At 50.1% G+C, this 16,500-nt stretch overlaps 1 protein-coding gene across 4 annotated transcripts; it reads right to left on the bottom strand.

The window, feature by feature from the left end:
- Positions 1-8,851: 8,851 nt before the first annotated feature.
- On the bottom strand, positions 8,852-16,245 carry PDP2 (pyruvate dehydrogenase phosphatase catalytic subunit 2). 4 transcript variants are annotated; one of them, XM_024555927.3, is made up of 2 exons: positions 16,147-16,245; positions 8,852-14,218 (listed from the first exon to the last, which is right to left on the bottom strand). In XM_024555927.3, exon 2 carries the CDS (start codon positions 14,161-14,163, stop codon positions 12,571-12,573), a length of 1,593 nt encoding a protein of 530 aa, XP_024411695.1. In that variant the 5' UTR covers positions 14,164-14,218; positions 16,147-16,245; the 3' UTR covers positions 8,852-12,570. The 4 variants fall into 4 exon arrangements, with proteins under 4 accessions (XP_024411695.1, XP_045047851.1, XP_045047850.1 ...); XM_045191916.2 differs by having other exon boundaries at positions 16,157-16,235; XM_045191915.2 differs by lacking the exon at positions 16,147-16,245 and adding an exon at positions 16,004-16,137.
- Positions 16,246-16,500: the final 255 nt, after the last annotated feature.

Below are 16,500 nucleotides of genomic sequence, written 5' to 3'. Positions count from 1 at the left end.
CACTTGCAGGCTCTGTGACCTTGGGCAAGTTGCTTCGCCTCTCTGACCTTCAGTTTCCTCATCCCTTTCTTGGGCTGCTGTAGGGATGACAAAGGCCAACAGTCAGGGAAGGGAGGCAGGCGCTACAAGTGTGTGTGTGTGCTCACACCCATGCGCGCTCAGGGGTGGGGGGCCAGAATGAGGAAAGGGAGGCACATGGGTTCCCCACCTTGGAGACTCCCGCCCCATGGATTTTCCATTGGCATGTCGGCACCCTCTCCCCCAAAATAGGCCCTATGAGCCGTGTGCGACAGAGCCCAGACTGAGGGAACTTTTTTTAGCTGCCCTTTGATTGTCAGCTCTCAAACGGCCGCTATTTCGCGCCCCAACGCCTAGCAGAGTAGGGCCAAGTGGGGGCCTGGGTCATCTCAGTGGGCCTGGCTGGCTCCCCAGAGGCATCCCCGAGGGGGCCAGCCATGCCCTCTCACGCCCAGCGCTGCTGGCAGGGGAATCACAGCATCCCCTGTATATTGGGCCTGAGAGTTCATCTGTCCACCTTCAGGGGATGGGCAGACCTGGCAAAACCAGCCTCATTTACAGAGCTCACCCCAGAGGCCACTGGTCACTGCCATGAGAGAGAACACACTGTGGGGATCAACTAAGATGATATAAGTGAGGCCCTTACTCAGCATAGGGGCTGGCACAGAACTGGCCCTCGAAAAACGGGAATAGCTGCTATTATTGCTGTCATTACAGCTACAGCCATTCTTGTTTTTGTTGTTACAATAACATTATTATTAGGTTTCCCTCCAGTCTTTTTTCTGCACATTTATTGTATGTTGCTGCGTTTAGGTCACAGTATCTGCTCCCACCCTACCCCCCCCCCCTCCGCCCACACACACTAGGGTTCAGCAGAAAGGAGGCCCTCCAAGACTGCTGGGAGGCTGCTCGGTGCGTGTCTGGGATCAGACCTCTAGAAATGGCCTTTGGGGTCCATGACCCCTGAGATTGTACTTGATCTTTCAGAGTGTCTGTGATAGGCCCACAGCTTTGTCATCTCCTTAAATGCCATAACCGCTGCCCCCATGGGATTCCAGGGCCCCAGATTCTAAAAGTCAAGCTCGAGATGCTGGATCCCCAGGTGGCCCCTGGACCTGGCTTCTAGAATGTGGGGTGCCCAACCTGTGGCCCATGGGCCACATGTGGCCCAGGATGGCTAAGAATGTGGCCCAACACAAAATCGTAAATTTACTTAAAACATTATGAGGTTTTCTTTTTTAGTTAGTGTTTGTGTATTGAATGTGTGGTCCAAGACAACTCTTCTTCTTCCAGTGTGGCGTAGAGTCGCCAAAGGGTTGGATGCTCCATGGAACCTGAGGAAATGAGTTTGTTTCCAGTTAGATACAAGAAAGAATCTTCTGGCTGTTCAGGTGCCTCAGATTTAGCACCGGATCCTGAGGGCAATGAAGCTCTTGGCTGTCTGGTCAGACAGTTGGGGGTGGGGGCAGGGTATGGACTGGCAAGAATTGGGGACGGGGTAGAAAGCCAGATTCTGGGAAGTGACAAGGCAGGGAGAGAAAGGGAGAGTGGCTGAGCCAGGCCTGGGGTCATTTCCCAACAGGGCAGCAAAATCCGCTGGGGCTGGGTCACATGTTCCATCTTTGCTCCAAGTGGTTACTGCACAAGGTGAGACTTCCTTGTTACCCGAAGAGCAAAAATAGGCTCCAGGTGCTGGTCAGTGATCTGTGCCCAGAACCACCGGGGTTATTCTGAGAGTGGCAGGAATGGGGTCAGCGCAGGCTCTCAGTCAGGTGGGACTGAGCTGGAAGCGACATCCTCCGCCTGCAGGCTCACGCTGCTCTTTCGAGAATCCTGAATGGTGTGGAGGGACTGAAGTCATATGCAGGCTGACCCTTGATGGGTGGGCCTAGAATCCTGACTCAGCTATGTGATCTCAGGTACCACCTTCCTTCTCAAATGATTGGGACCTTGGTCCCTGCCCTTGGGGTGGTTAAGAGAACTCTCTGAAGCTGACAGGTGGTGCTCAATAGCTGTGTGAACGTCCACTTCGGCTATCCCAGAGTGGGCAAGGGGTCCGAAGAAGGCAAGGGCCTTGCCTGTGTAGCCCTGTTGCCAAAAGGCCCCCTTCCTTCCAATGTGAAGAAGCCGGTCAGGCGCAGGTGTATGTTTCTGGAAGGGCTTGTGGGGATTTTCCAGGAACAACTCCATCCAGCTGGAGAATTCCATTCCCTGCCCTGCTGCTCAGCGTCAGGCTAAGGAGGGGATGTTCTGGCTCATTCTGGTTCTGCCCAGCTCCTGCTTCTTGCCTGTAAAGTCCAGGGCAGGGTGCCCACACCATATTCTCTTGCTGTTTGCTATGGAGTGTGAGGGCCCTGAAGCTCTAAAGTCCCACTAGAGTCCCTGGCACAGAACAGTGCTGGGCACACCGTTGCTTCTCTTCAGAACCCCCATCCCTTCAGGGACAATCTCTTTTCTTTATCCAACGCGTCCTAGCATTTTCCGTGGAGCCAGCCCTTGGCCTCAGAGTCACCCCCGATGAACATGGACAAGCCTGTATGGGGGACACTGACTTGGGGGAAGATGGCACCTCACCCAGCTCAGGGGTGGGGGTGGGGGTAGGGAAGGGTAGACAGTCTTGGACAGTGCCTGGTGAAAGCACAGGGGCTAGGACACACTGTGACGTTTCCGAGAGGCTGGAACACAGGTTTGAGAGTGTCTGATGGGTACTAAGGTCAAGGGTGGGATTTGATCTGAACTCTGTTATTTATTTAGCTGGAATTGGACCCCAGTTCCCTCTTAACCCAGGCTTCTTCCTTCCACAGCTGCCTCCACCAGGGTTTCTCCTGGGTTTGGCCAGAAACAGGGGGGAGCCCTCTTGGGGGAGGACTGGCAACTAGAAATCTCAGACAGATCAGGGTGTTAGAGCTGGGCCCAAGGGCACTCAGCCCAGCTCCCCACAAAGTGGCCACCCTCAGGGGTATTCCTGCACCCACAAAATGTACTCTCTGCCTACAGAGGCCCCAGGGCAGTGACCGGACACTATGGTCTGCTGGGAGCAAAGTTCTTGCAGGGTCCCAGCCAGGCCCTGGAGACCCCCAGACCCACACTTTCATTTTATCTCAACTTTAGCCCAGCACCTGTGCCCTCTCCGGCTTCAGCCACCATCTCTACCCCTGGGAAGGAGAAACAGCCTCCCACCCCCAAGATTTATGAGCCAGCGCAGAATCCTCCGAGAGCCTCATGAGTGGAAAAAGTTACCCAGCTCTAAATCTGCCAGCCTTTGGGTGATCTCATCCCCTTCCCAATATAGTCACGGTCCCCTCCCCCACAGGCGGGCCCCAGGCCAATGGGGTGAGTCACAAGGGAGCTGGTGGAGGGGGGTGTGTGAAGGCTGGGGGGAAGGCTTTTAACCTGGGGTCACACTGTACATTGGGTTTTCTAATCTGACTTCCCACCCCCCATTTACAGTATTGGCATTCAGCAGTTTCCTGTCAAACAATAAAGATCACCCACCATCACTTTCTTTTTACTATCACTTGTAAAGTCCACCAGGATGGACGCACCAGAACCTCTTTGTGCAGCATGTGCACGAAGGACATGTCAGTGGTGTCCAGTTTCTCTTTCTCACGGCACAAACACGAGTGCCGTGACCATTTTCGTTCAAATCCCATTGTTCAGTTGCCTGACCCTCCCCCACCCCCTCTCCCTCTCTTTCTCTCTCTCAGAATTCTGACAGGTGCTGGGCAGGCAGGAGAGCAGGCTTCATTGTGCAGCTGATGAGTTCTGGCCCTCCCCCAGGCCAGAGGTGCCAGGCCCAGGTCAGGGAGGGGCATCAGAGACCAGTCCAGGGCCAAGGGGCCAGGGGAGCAGGCAGACTGTGGTCTGCTGGTCCCTTCCGCCTGCTTAAGGCTAGCGCCATCTCCTAGCTTCCACCTGCTCTTGCCCTTGAAACCCTATAGGCCATACTGACTGGGGACACAGGGAAAGGCCATAAATAGGGTCTGTCCTGTGTTACATCCACACAGCCCCATCCCAGGCTCAAGCAGAGGGCCCAGCCTCAGGGTGGGGCACCCGCCACAGTCCATCCAATTCACATCTTGCCTAGTGTTTCTCCAGCTTCTACTAAAATGTTTGCATGGACCGGCAGCTCACTCCTTCCTGCTAGGCTTTTGGAAAGCAGATAGGGCATGTGTTTTTTATCAAATGAATAAATATTCAACAGAATTGAATGATTGTTTAGCAATCGCATGAAAGCTAAGCAAAAGCTTTGGAGTCAAACACCAGGGTTCAAAACTCAGCTCTACATTTACTAGTTTTGTGACCTTGAGCACATCATTTTACCTTTCCAAACTCAGTTTCACCATCTGTAAAATGGGTTCACAATACTTGCCTTTGACGATAGTGAGATTTACTATAATGAATTGGCTCATGTGATTATGGAGGCTGAGAAGCTCCCCAATCTGCTGTCTGTAAGCTGGAGGCCCAGGAGAGCCAGTGATGTGGTTCCATTCTGAACACAAAGGCCTAAGAACCAGAGAGGCCAATGGTGTACGTCCCAGTATGAGTCCAAAGGCCCGAGAACTGGGAGCATCAGACATCCAAGGGTGGAAGAGGGTGTTCCAGCTCAACAAGCAGCAAACTTTCCTCCTGCCTTTTGTTCTATTCCAGCCCTCAGTGGATTGGATGATGCCCACCGACTGCTTTACTCAGTCTATTGATTCAAATGCTAATATTTTCCAGAAGCATTCTCACAGCCACACTCAGAAATAATGTTTTTCCAGCTCTCTAGGCATCCCTTAACCCAGGGAAATTAGCACAAAACTAACCATCACAACCCAACCCTCTACCAGATTCACCAGTTACCAAGACTTCGCTGCATATTAGCTTTGCCAATCTCTAGTGGCACTTAATCATTGTATTCTATTGGTTACAAGCAAACTGCTAAGTCCCCCCCCCCGCCCCGATTCAAGAGGAGGGGAAATATCGATAGACCCCAACTCTTGATTCAAGGAGTGTTTGTGGTCCTCCTCGAAACCACAACAAGGAACACGAGGTGGAGGGTCCTCATTCCATCCCCAGGGTGGCCAGGGGCTCAGACTTGGAAGAGGTGATTCCAGTTTGTGGGGAAAGAGTGGAGCTCCTTCTCTTTTCTCACTCCTTCATCCTCGTGTGACTATAGTCCCCACACAGCCCGGGGAGGAGGGTTCTGAGCTTTCTCCCCAGGGTGATGGGGAGCCACGGAAGGAGTCAGGGCAGAAGAGTGACATGCTCAGATCTGAGTCTGACCGTGATCGCTCTGACTGCTGTGTATTGGGTGGGAATGACTGGCAGGTGGGGGGCAGCGGTTGTTTGGAGTGGGCAAGGATAAAGGTGGTTTGGACCATTCTTGGGGCTAGGACAGGGGGCAGGCAGAAGGAAATGAACCCTAGAGCCGCTGGGAGGGTGGCTGCAGGGACCGGCTGCAGGGAATGGAGGGGGTGGGGGTGGGAAAGGTTCAGAGTTATGGGGCAGTCCACAGAGTTGGGCACCCACACTGGGAGAAACTGGACAAGGTGGCAGCCACTCCCCCACCGCCTGCAGCACACCTTAGGACCCCAGCAACCCCTTTCCCACAAGGCAGGGCTGAGTGACCCACCCCAGGACAGGGTCCTTCTCCCACACCACACCCCAAGGACGGTCAGGGTCTGGTGAGGCTCCCCTAGGGTGTTCCAGGTCGCAGTCCCAGGGAGATGCTGCTCCACCTAGGGGTGAGCTTCAGGGTCTCACCTTCTCAGGAACACCAGTACCGCTGCCCCCGACACCAACATGGCCGGATGGCGACATCTAGAGGCAGCCTCCTGCTTTGCGTTGCTTTATCACAGATTCCCACAGCAAAGGGCCTGTGCCTGTTAGTGTTCTTGTCGGGATATCCTTGGGACTTAGTGACCGAGCCACCAGACAGAATTGGAAGAGGCCCAGCTCCTCTATCCCTGCACGCCAAGGCATGGAGAAGGCCAGCAAAGCCCCTGGGACCCCAAGTGAACCCATGGATACTCTCCCCTACAATAAGCCAAGGAGCATGTTGTCTTGTTGACAAAACTCCCTGTCCCCAACCCACTGCACTGCTTGGTTTCAGAGGAAGAGTCACCCCTGCAGCTCAGACAGCTCCTTCCCACAGAGCCGACTCCACCTCCACCTCGCCTTCCTTCAGGCCCATCCTGTGTCCTGAGTCCCAGGTAACAATATACAATGGCCCCCACCTTTTCTCAGTGACCCTCTTTTAGCCAATTGTTCGTTTCCACCCATCCTTACCCACGATCTTTTCTGGTACCAGACCCTCCTCACTTCCACGCCACCATTGACAGTTTCCCTCCTGCTTCTCTGAGCTCCCTCTCTTTTGCCGGTTCCTTTTGATCTGTCCTTCTCAGTCATCCGTCCATCCATCCATCCATCCATCCACCCACTCACCCCTCCTTCCATCTGCCCCCCATTCTTCCTCATTCATTCTACAATCAGCTGGACAGGGGGCTGAACCGGATGTCACAGAGATGGGGAGAAACAGGACAAATGCCCACCGGCACCTGCAAGGAAAGTGGGGAGATCGAGGTAGGACTTTCTGGGCCGCCCCCATCCCACCTCCATGCCAATGAATACCGACGTGCCCGTAATCCTTTCTGAGGTTGCTGCACGGCTTGCTCACTTTTTCATTCCTGGAGACCAGCGGACGGGCTCCTCCTTGCCCACCAGCCGTGTGTGGATAGCTCCCCCTCAACCTTCACCACAACTCTCACCCCTACATCCACAATGTCTCCAGAGCCTGTCCCCAGACCTGCTGGACTGGACTCCCCCCTGTGCTTCTTTACTCGGCCTGGCCCCTGCCCATCCCCACTGTGCCCAGTGTCATGGGCTTCTGAGCCCCACCTGGATGGCGCCATCCCCGGCTAGCTCAGCATGCCTGGCTCCGGGCACATCAAGTTTGTGTGGGGTGTACTGGGCAGAGCAGCTCATGGCAGACATTTCTTCTGTTCATCTGCTGCAGGGAGAATGGGGTTGGGCCAGTGAGGGCTTTGCAGAATCCCAGAAAGGCAGGACAGTTAAGATCTGAGACAGAGCTGGCTTTGGAAAGTCCCTCTACAGACTAGTTTCCGGGGTAGGGGTCACACGGTGGGCCAACTTATCTCCTTGCCAGCGAAGGTCAGAACTGGAAACTCTGGCCCCCTGGCTCCCTCTGTGCTCCTCCCAGGCGGGTGATTTTCCACGTGGATCAGGTCAGGGGCCCAGGGGGCAAAGGCATTCGGACCCACAGGAGTCCGGTAAAGTTTCACCCTGGAGGTAGTTGCCTGGAGTGCCAGCCACCACGATTCAGAGGGTCACCAGCCTGGGAACTACTTAAGGGCATTTAGTAGCATCAAATAAAATGAAAACAAAGCTCTAGAGGTGGAAAAAAAACCCCCCAAAAAACCAGTGTAAGTTTTTCCACCTCTAGTTAAAGAGCCCAAAGAGCTTAATTTTAAAAATTTAATTGTTTTCCATTTTTATCATGTTCCAAAGTAATGAGATATTGAAATGTATATGTTAAGTATATCTGGCTTCTTTTCAGCACTTCTCTGCCCCATCTCCAAACACTCAGGGCCAACATTGGCAATGAGACGTTTTGTGAATTACTGTTTCTTTCTGGGAGCCGTAACAGGACAGGTGCAGACACTGTAGACTTGCCTCAAATCGGCCCGACCATGGTGTCAGGGCAAGTTCCTCAGCCTCAGAGCCTGTTTCATGATGTTAAAAGGAGGGGAACAGCTCCTCAAGTCAGACCTTAGATACTCCCTTTTCCACCATTCTGTCCCCAAATCTGCTCCTCCTCAAGGCCCAATATAACTACCCTAACTCACACTAAAGTGTTAATGACTAGTGTTAATAACATTATTAACGAACAATAATGTATTTTCATTTTAAGCAGCATCCATTAGAGCAGTCCTTATGAGCTGTGCCCCTCTAGTAGGGGTGAGATAGAGTGGGGCTTTTTTTTTCTTTTTTTTCTTTTTTTTTTAGAGAGAGAGGGGGAAAGGGAGGGAGAATGAGAAGAGAGGGACAGAAACAGTCATGTGAGAGAGATACATGGATCAGTTGCCTCTTGTGCAGAATCAAACTGGTAACCTTGCACTTTGCTTTGCTTTGCGCGACAAAGCCCCCAAACTGAGCCACACCAGTCAGGGCCGTAGGGGGGTCTTTAACTCTAAGTAGCTGCCTAGACTTTTCCCCAAAGCTGGCTCTTCATTTAAGATTAACAAATAATTGCCCTGGCTGGTATGGCTCAGTGGCTGAGTGCTGGCCTGCGAACCAAAGGGTTGGCAGTTCGATTCCCAGTCAGGGCACATTCCAGGGTTGCAGGCCAGGTCCCCATGGCGGGGGCATGCAAAAGACAACCACACATTGATGTTTCTCTCTCGCTCTTTCTCCTTCCCTTCCCCTCTGTAAAAATAAATAAATAGGTAATCTTTAAAAAAATTAACAAATAATTTAAGATTTAACAAGCTCATTTGAATAATGTGAAGTCCCAGCAGACAAGGCCTTGGAACCCAGTGTGTGGAAACCCTCACAACAAAGGCCTTCACTTCCTTTTCCTTCTTTTCTATCCAGGTCCCCACACACATGGTTAACACTAAAGACTTCCTGTGTGGCCAGCAGCCACCAAAAATTTGCAGAGAAAACTTGTCTTTTTGATAGATTCTTTTTTTTTTTCTTCCCCTAGTGGATTCTTGAGCAGACTAAAATGTTCCACGGCCAGATAAAGGTAGTGAAACCGGAGGCCAGGGCTGGCCTCACCTAGGGCCACAAAGACCTAAAAACTAATATTCAAAACAAAGGAAACCAAACTGCATTTTCCCTCTTTTATTTACAAGTTTCATTTAAATATTTCTAGTGGTTAGAAAATCAATGTCAAATATGAACACTGGCACACAGCTTAAAATACAAATGTTAGTAAATATAAAGAACATGGTTAAGAATTTTTCCAAGTAAAATACTTGATTAAGAACTATTTTCCAGGAGGATAGAAGCAAGAGGCGGGGGAGGGGGGGGAGGTTGGATGGGGTGGGGTGGGGAGTGGTTGGGGGAAAATGCAGACAACTGTAATTGAACGACAATAAAATAATTATTTAAAAAAAAAGAACTATTTTCCAGGAGGCGGGGTGGTTAGGCGCTCGAGGCGTAGAGTCCAGAGCCTCAGCCTGGCCGCACGGCAGTCCCAACGTGCCTTCCACTCAGTGATGCACATGGCAGCTTGTGGGACAGGCGGTACCGCCAGTCTTTATACCCCAGCTCCACAGCTACGCTGGGGCCTTTGCTGTCATGGGAAAGAGTCACAGTCTGGGAAAAATGAACCGCTTTACGATGCAACTAGGATGGCTCAGTTCTGGGACATTCTGGTTTAACCGGGGAAGTCAAGCTTCCCCCAAAACTGTCAGTGAATATGTATCACCAAAGGCTGGCGGACAAGACGCAAGCCAGACTCATTCTGAACACATTTTCTTGATCTATATAATTAATTATTCTCTTTTATTAACTCATTTGAACTGTTTATATTTCATTTATATGTAAAAGGTGCCAATCAATTGTGTCTAACCTGAACTTTACCCAGTGTGCCCAAGACCGGGGAGCTTTTAGGCCAATCATACTTCTGAGAGAAATGTTTATATGTTAACATACCTCAAAGTTTACATTTCCTTATAATAAATTAGCTTTAATGTTACAATTAACATCTCAGAAAACTGAATCTAAGTAATAACTTGACCTAGCATACTAATTTGAATTTAGAACTAGTACCACCTTCCTTATCCATTTTGACCAAACCCTAGAATCAGCAGACATATTTACATATAAAATACCTAAATTAGGTCAATTATTACCAAAGTTTCTTACCTAAAAGAATAAATATGTAATTAAAGCACCAAAGCATACTTTTTTTTAGTTCATCTTAGAAGTCTCATTGTAAAAGGAGCAGTAAATGCTTTGGAAGACCTGACAAATACCACCAACACCCTCTCAATCCCACTGTCCTCAGAGGGCAGTAGCCCATGTGCCGCAGGAGAGAGAGAGGGGAAGGGAGGGAGAATGAGAATAGACGGAGAGAAGCATCGATGTGAGAGAGATACATTAATTGGCTGCCTCTCATACGTGCCCCAACTGGGGACCAAACCCTCAACCTAGGTATGTACCCTGACCAGAAATCAAACTGGTGACCTTTCGCCCTACACAACAGTTCTGCCAGCGACAGCAGAACTGTGGTCAGAGAGACGCACACTGGGGTGTAACCAGGAGGTACCCCTTCAAGCATTCATGGGAAGAGCTGATGGAGTTTACAGTGGAAAAAGGCAGACTAAACCAGCCTTTCTCCTCTCAATATACCCATTAGAAAGCAGGAAATCTATTAGGCAGAGAAAAAACAGATACACTTGGAGAAACAGTTGGGAAGTCTGCATTCTCTCAGCTGTCCCACAAGTTACTGAATCAGATACATTTATGATCATGCTAGATGCAAAACAGGATTCATATTCTGTAATTCAGGTAAGTGCTCTGAGGGTGTGCCAGGGTTTAGTGGGCATAAAGAACAAAGGTTGTCAGACAAGCAATCTTCGGCTCTAGCAACAAACCTTCATGTGAGCAGAATGGTAGTGATTCACGTTTTATTTCTGAGTTAAGAGCTAGATTAGAAGGAATAATAATGGCTTCAGAACCAAGGCTCGGCCCTGGTCAGGTAGTTCAGTTAGTTGGAGCATTGTCCCGATGTGCCAAGGTTGCAGGCTCTGTCCCTGGTCAGGGCACATAAAAGAATCAACCAATGAATGTACCAAATCAACCAAAAAAAACGGTGTTTTATTTTTTCTCTCTCTCTCCCTAAAAAAATCAATTAAAGAAAAACCCAAAAGAACCAAAGCTTAAGCACTCAAAAGACAATTTCTTAGATGAAGCCGTATCACTAACCAGTTAGTTGCACTGGAAAATGTACAGGGAAATGTTCCCAAACGAGAAGTATCCCAACACTTGAATGACTGTCACTGGGACATGGACAAAAATGAGGAAGTCAATCCTAGCTCTAGTTGTTTGCTTTTCCTTCAGTGGGTGGCACCCGGGGGTGAGATGAGGAGAAGGATCAACTAATATAGTGCAGGAAGACAAAAATATCGGTTTTTGTGGGGTTATATTTGTGTTTCCATTTAGGGACACATTTCCTGTTGTTTAAATGCCACCTAATTCATAACATGAAACTCATCTCCCAAAAAGGATCCACGTGGTTTAATTTTCCAACAGACACAAGTCTGTGCAGCCCACAGAAGCCACTACAGGTTACATTTATTTTTGCCACAGCTCCTGTACTGTCTACGATCCAGTTCCTGAGGAGTAACAATGTGATTTATTCCACATTCTAGGGACAAGTGTCCCATCTGACAAATCTCCCTTTGCTCTCTTCCCCAACAGGGGGGGCCTTGGTTAGTGACTGTTCTCAGGCCCCTCCTGTTTCACTTCTCCAAGTTCAGGCTAAATCTTCAGTCTATCATCCATGGCATAAGCCAGTGCTGCCTAGGCGTCTGACACGAGGAGATCCCACTTTCTCCTTCCCTGCAACCGTTTGGAATGGAAGCATTCTTTACAGTTAGAAGCAGTAGGATGAGGGAGTTCAGCACAGAAAGGCAGGAATGAACAGAAGAATGTTTGAGAGGTATAGTCAGAAAGGTTAAGTGCTATGACTAAATTTCCAGAGGATTAAACCCTGGAGAGAATATTATTAATGCAGGCCAGGTCAGGAGTTCAGGCTTAGACAGAAGTTACCTCCTACTGTGGCTCCAAAGTTCAGGAGGTAGGACCCAGTGGAGGGGACAAAAGTTGCACCAGTGAATTCCGTTGGCCCAGAGGCCTAGGCCCCCTCACCCTCAGCTGAAAAGCAAGACAGGTCATTCCACAAATGCTGACAGCAGGCCTGTTTGCAGGTTTGAAAACTCGGTTTTAAAATAAACTAAAATAGAACTAGAATGCAGCATTGCAAAAGGTTTTCACAAGTATAATCACAAAACTGGTTAGGATATTACATAGACAAGTGTTCTGTATCTTTCGTAAACCTAGGTCTTAGCAATTTAAAAAACAAACCAACCAACCCCCCTTTCATAGTCTAAAGTCCATGATTGTGAATTGAGAATTACCAAGTTTGTAGATTTTGCAGCAAAACCTCAGAAGATCCTGAAGTTCTTCATATGATTAGAATCATCATTAAATTTACCCTTTGGAGGCTCAGGCTGACAGTTTCATGTGTCTTTATAAAAGGATTTGGGCTACATGAGCCCAAGCCAACTCTGTGTCTCTGTGTTCTGTCCTCTCTGCATAGAAGAGGTGACCAAAACACACAGGGACATGAGATCATTGCTATTGTTTCTAAACTTAGGAGGCTGTTTTGTTTTTCCCCCCTCACATTAGTTTATTATTAAGCAAGCAATACCTGACTGCCCTTTTAACAGTAAGGTTTAAATAGCCAGTTTAAGAGTAAGTGAATGTATCTCAGAAGAACATTTAAGTTAACCTTGGCAATAGGATGGGAGATTCTTAACCTCCCTTGTAATATGCATCAATTGAGTCTGAGTTAAAATACACCACAGTGACAGTGATATCATCCCTGTACATCCTCGCCACGTCCTCTGGCAACGTCAGCATCGCGGTCAGCCGCTCCGGCTCCAGTTCTCCGTACTCATTGCTCCCTATGGCATGCCTGATCAGACGTGTGGCTGCATTTTGGTCGGCAGAGTGAAGCCCCTGGGCTTTCCTCTGCAGTAGCAGGCTTTGCATGAGCCCCAGGTTGGCGGGTCTCTGGGCCAGGTCTGGCCTGTGCCGCCCTGCTTCATTTAGGTGCTCTACCACTAGCCTCACCACATCCTCGTTGTCTAATAGGTCCCACAGGCCATCTGAGGCCAGCACAAGAAACTTATCCTGGGGCCTCAGCCTGTGGTATGTGACCTCAGGCTCAGCAGTCAGGTAGGGTGGAGTGTAATAGTGTGGGGGGGTGAACTGGTAAATGTTGAGGGCTTCAGTGTCGAAGCCCCTCTCCAGGACATTGCGCTGCAGCTCTTTACTCCACTTCAGCTGCACGTCGCCGAATGCTCTGCAGGGCATGAGGACACCCAGCAGCCTGTTGTCCATAATGACTGTCCTGTCTTCTGACTCAGGATGCTCTCTCTTTAGCCGTGACAGCTCAGCCTGGTTCCAGGCATTGTGGTCATGGGTAAGAGGCAGGCAAGACCACAGGCCATTATCATCCTGGACTCCAAGAATGGCCCGGCAGTCACCAGCATTTGCCACATGCAAGTGAACCCCATCGACATGGGCCATGCAAGCTGTTGCCCCAGAGAAAGCAACCTGGAGAGAAAGGTTCCTTGTCATCTCATCTTCCAGAGGGGCCTGGATTTCCAGCGAGATGTCAGAGTCCAGTCTCTGGAAGGAGTACATTAATGCTTCCTTAATGTTCAATCCCATTTCCATGTGCAGGTCAAGCAACTCCTGCCAGTAGACCCGAAGGTGATCAAGGTGCACCGATGTGACATCCTTATAGATACTGTCCCCTGGGTGCTTGAGCCACTGTAGGATGGGCAGCATGGGCTTCATGCTTTCCATTGCTCCCTCCATCTGCTCCAAGGTCTGCTGAGACATCAGTGACACTGCCATGTAGTAGAAGAGCCTCTCACTTACTGCCTGAGCGCACGCATGGCCACCATGTCCGTCAAAGATGCCAAACATCAGCCCATTGGTCTGCAGGCAGGAGGCAACACCTCGCCGGTCCTCCACTGGGGAGTTGGCAGCCAGCTGGTTGCTCTCAAACCTCAGCACCGAATTTGGGACTCCGCTGACGAGGTCAAGAATTTTGTGGGCAGACTCACCAGCTCGTAGCACTTCATTTACTTGCTCAGGGCTGAGCTGCAGGTGGAAATCATCTTCCTCTGTCGATGTGTGTCTATAGGCTTTCGGCAAAGCAAAGCTACCACATCTGGCATTGTTTTTTAGGGTGGTTGGTGCCCAGGAAAAGAGCGTCCATTTTGATATATTCCTACTTGAGGAATACCTTGAATATAAATGCCTGCGCCCTTGTAATGTGGCAATGCTGTTCCTCGCAGAATTTAAGATCCAGTAGGACACAGGACTTGACATTCTGAAACTATACCAGCGAATGTGTTCCTTCAGCAAAAGGGTTATTTTTTTTAACCTGAAAATTAAAGAGTTTTAAAAAGTTTCAAATTTACTTTCTCAATAGTAATGACTTCTGAAAACATTTAACTTGCTATTACCCCGAACAAGTCATTTAAGGTGATCTATTTAAAAGAGTTGACTAAACTCAAAATACCTAAGCACATCTCCGTACCTCTCATTATAACACATAAACACATCCCAGAAAATGGGGAAAACAGGATTTGTATACACTCCCCACTCTTAAAGAGCCACCATGGGCTTCCCCATGGAGCTCACTCATTCCTCACAGCTGGCCCAGGGCCACCTTTCCCCCTCTTTTCCACATCCTTTCCCTCACTAGAGCCCAGCATCTAGCTCCCATGCTCACTCTCCCCAGCAGACTCTAAGTGTTCTGCTTTCCCACTAACCTCCATGAATTCAGGAACAATGACTGCCTTACCAGTGGCTCTCCAGGGCCCCGCCCTGTACCTGGCATACAACAAGTCCTTAAATATTGGCTAAAAGTGGATTTTTAAAGGCCCCATCGCATACCAGGTCTAACATGAGCTGTTTGGCATCAGACACTGTGCCAGAGCTCCAGTTGTCCATCGGTGGAATGGGAATACTAATCTCCTAAGGTTTTGTGAGGATTTAATAAAATAGGACTCTTCTGCTCCCCCCCAAAAAGGTAGTTATTACTTTTATCATTAGGTGTATTATCCTCCAGTCATTCTGTACACATTTTTACGTAGTTGTAACCACAACTTTGAATCCAGTTTTCCTGTTAAGAGCATTTTATTCATGATATTACATTTCATGGATGTGTAATATCCCATTTTGGCATAAACGATCACAAGTTATTGAACTGTTCTCTATTGTTGGGGATATGAAGGTCATTTCCACAACCATTGATAAAACACCAAATTGCACTGCCTTGCCCACCAACCTTTTCCCTACTTAGATTTTATCCTCCTTACTTCCCAAAGGAGGAATTAGTAGGTCAAAGGGGGTAGAGGTACTGACAAACTAATTTCCAAAAGGTTCACATCTGCCTCAGCAAAGGCATGAAGCAAACAGTTTCCTAGCACCTTCAACAGCCTTTGGTGGTATTTTGCCTGAGACAAAAACAAACAAACAACAACAAAAAACCCTGCTCTATTTCCTACTTCCTATTTTCTAGAGTGACCCCGGAGAAAGAGCGTTTCCCACGTGTTTTCGGATGTTGTTGAAGAATCCTGCCCTCCCCAAGTTGCCCGTGGCGGTATCCGAGAGCTCCCAGAACAGACAGGATCGTCCTCCTTCCCCCCTAGCCCACCCCGCTGATCTTGGGGCAGAAGCGGGTCAGGGTGAACAGAGGGCGCCTACCCCTCCCCCCGGCCCTGGACCCTGCAGAAAAGTCAGGAATTGGGGCTCCACGGAAAGCTGTCTGCCTGCCGCGGCCCCGATCCAAACAATTCCGGGTACCCAAAGGAAACACACAGGTCCCAAGTTCAAGTCGCTGACCCACGTTCTCCTAGATAAGAGGGCGGTCCGGTTCCCCATCAAACCGAGCGCGGCCACGACCCTAAGCCCCAGCTTCCCAGCTTGTAAAACAGGGGGATTCAGTCGAGACACTAAGCTCTCAGAGCTATTACGAGGGCCAAAGTACCTAGCTAGTGCCTCGGTACGCAACAAGGGTCCTTGGCTGGTCGCGAGCCCACGTGGCGGTGGCGCGAGTGGGATGACCATGGCTAGGAGCCCAGCTCTTCCCAGTCGGCTGCAGGCCCGCCCCCTCACCTCACCTTCACCTCACCTCGCCTCACCACACCTCACCTCACCTCACCTCCACTCCACTCTCCACCCCATCACCTGAGCCGATGCCGTGAGTGTGGGAGGCCCAGACGCTGGCCAGGCCAGGTGGGGTCAGAAGCGTCCATAACCCGGGCAGGCCCCCTTCCCAACCACCGACCTTCCCACCAGTCTCACCCGTCTGCACCTCTCCCGCGAGGCTCCGTCCCGGGCCGGCCACGCCTGCGTAGAGTGCCGCGCTGCCGACGCCGGACCCACCTCTGCAAGCTCCCAGTGCAACTCAAGAAGGAAGCGTCCTCTCGCCAGCCTTTATTGGTTCACCGACGGAGGCGGGCCCTTGACAGACGTGGGAATTGCCCAATAGCTGGGGAGGGAGAGAGGGCGGGGGGAAGGGGCGGACCAGGAGGGGCCAAATCAGGTTCCTCCCCACTTACCAGCCACTCGTCAGGCGGGGCTCTGATCCAGAGTAGGTTGAGAGAGTAGGGCTCCGGGTCCGTGCAATCCTACATTTGATACGGTTGAGCACTCCAC

The sequence above is a fragment of the Desmodus rotundus genome, chromosome 12 (assembly GCF_022682495.2).
Source record: "Desmodus rotundus isolate HL8 chromosome 12, HLdesRot8A.1, whole genome shotgun sequence".
Lineage (NCBI taxonomy): Eukaryota > Metazoa > Chordata > Mammalia > Chiroptera > Phyllostomidae > Desmodus > Desmodus rotundus.
The sequence above is the reverse complement of the archived record's forward strand: the minus strand, read 5'-3'. Positions and strand labels throughout refer to the sequence as shown.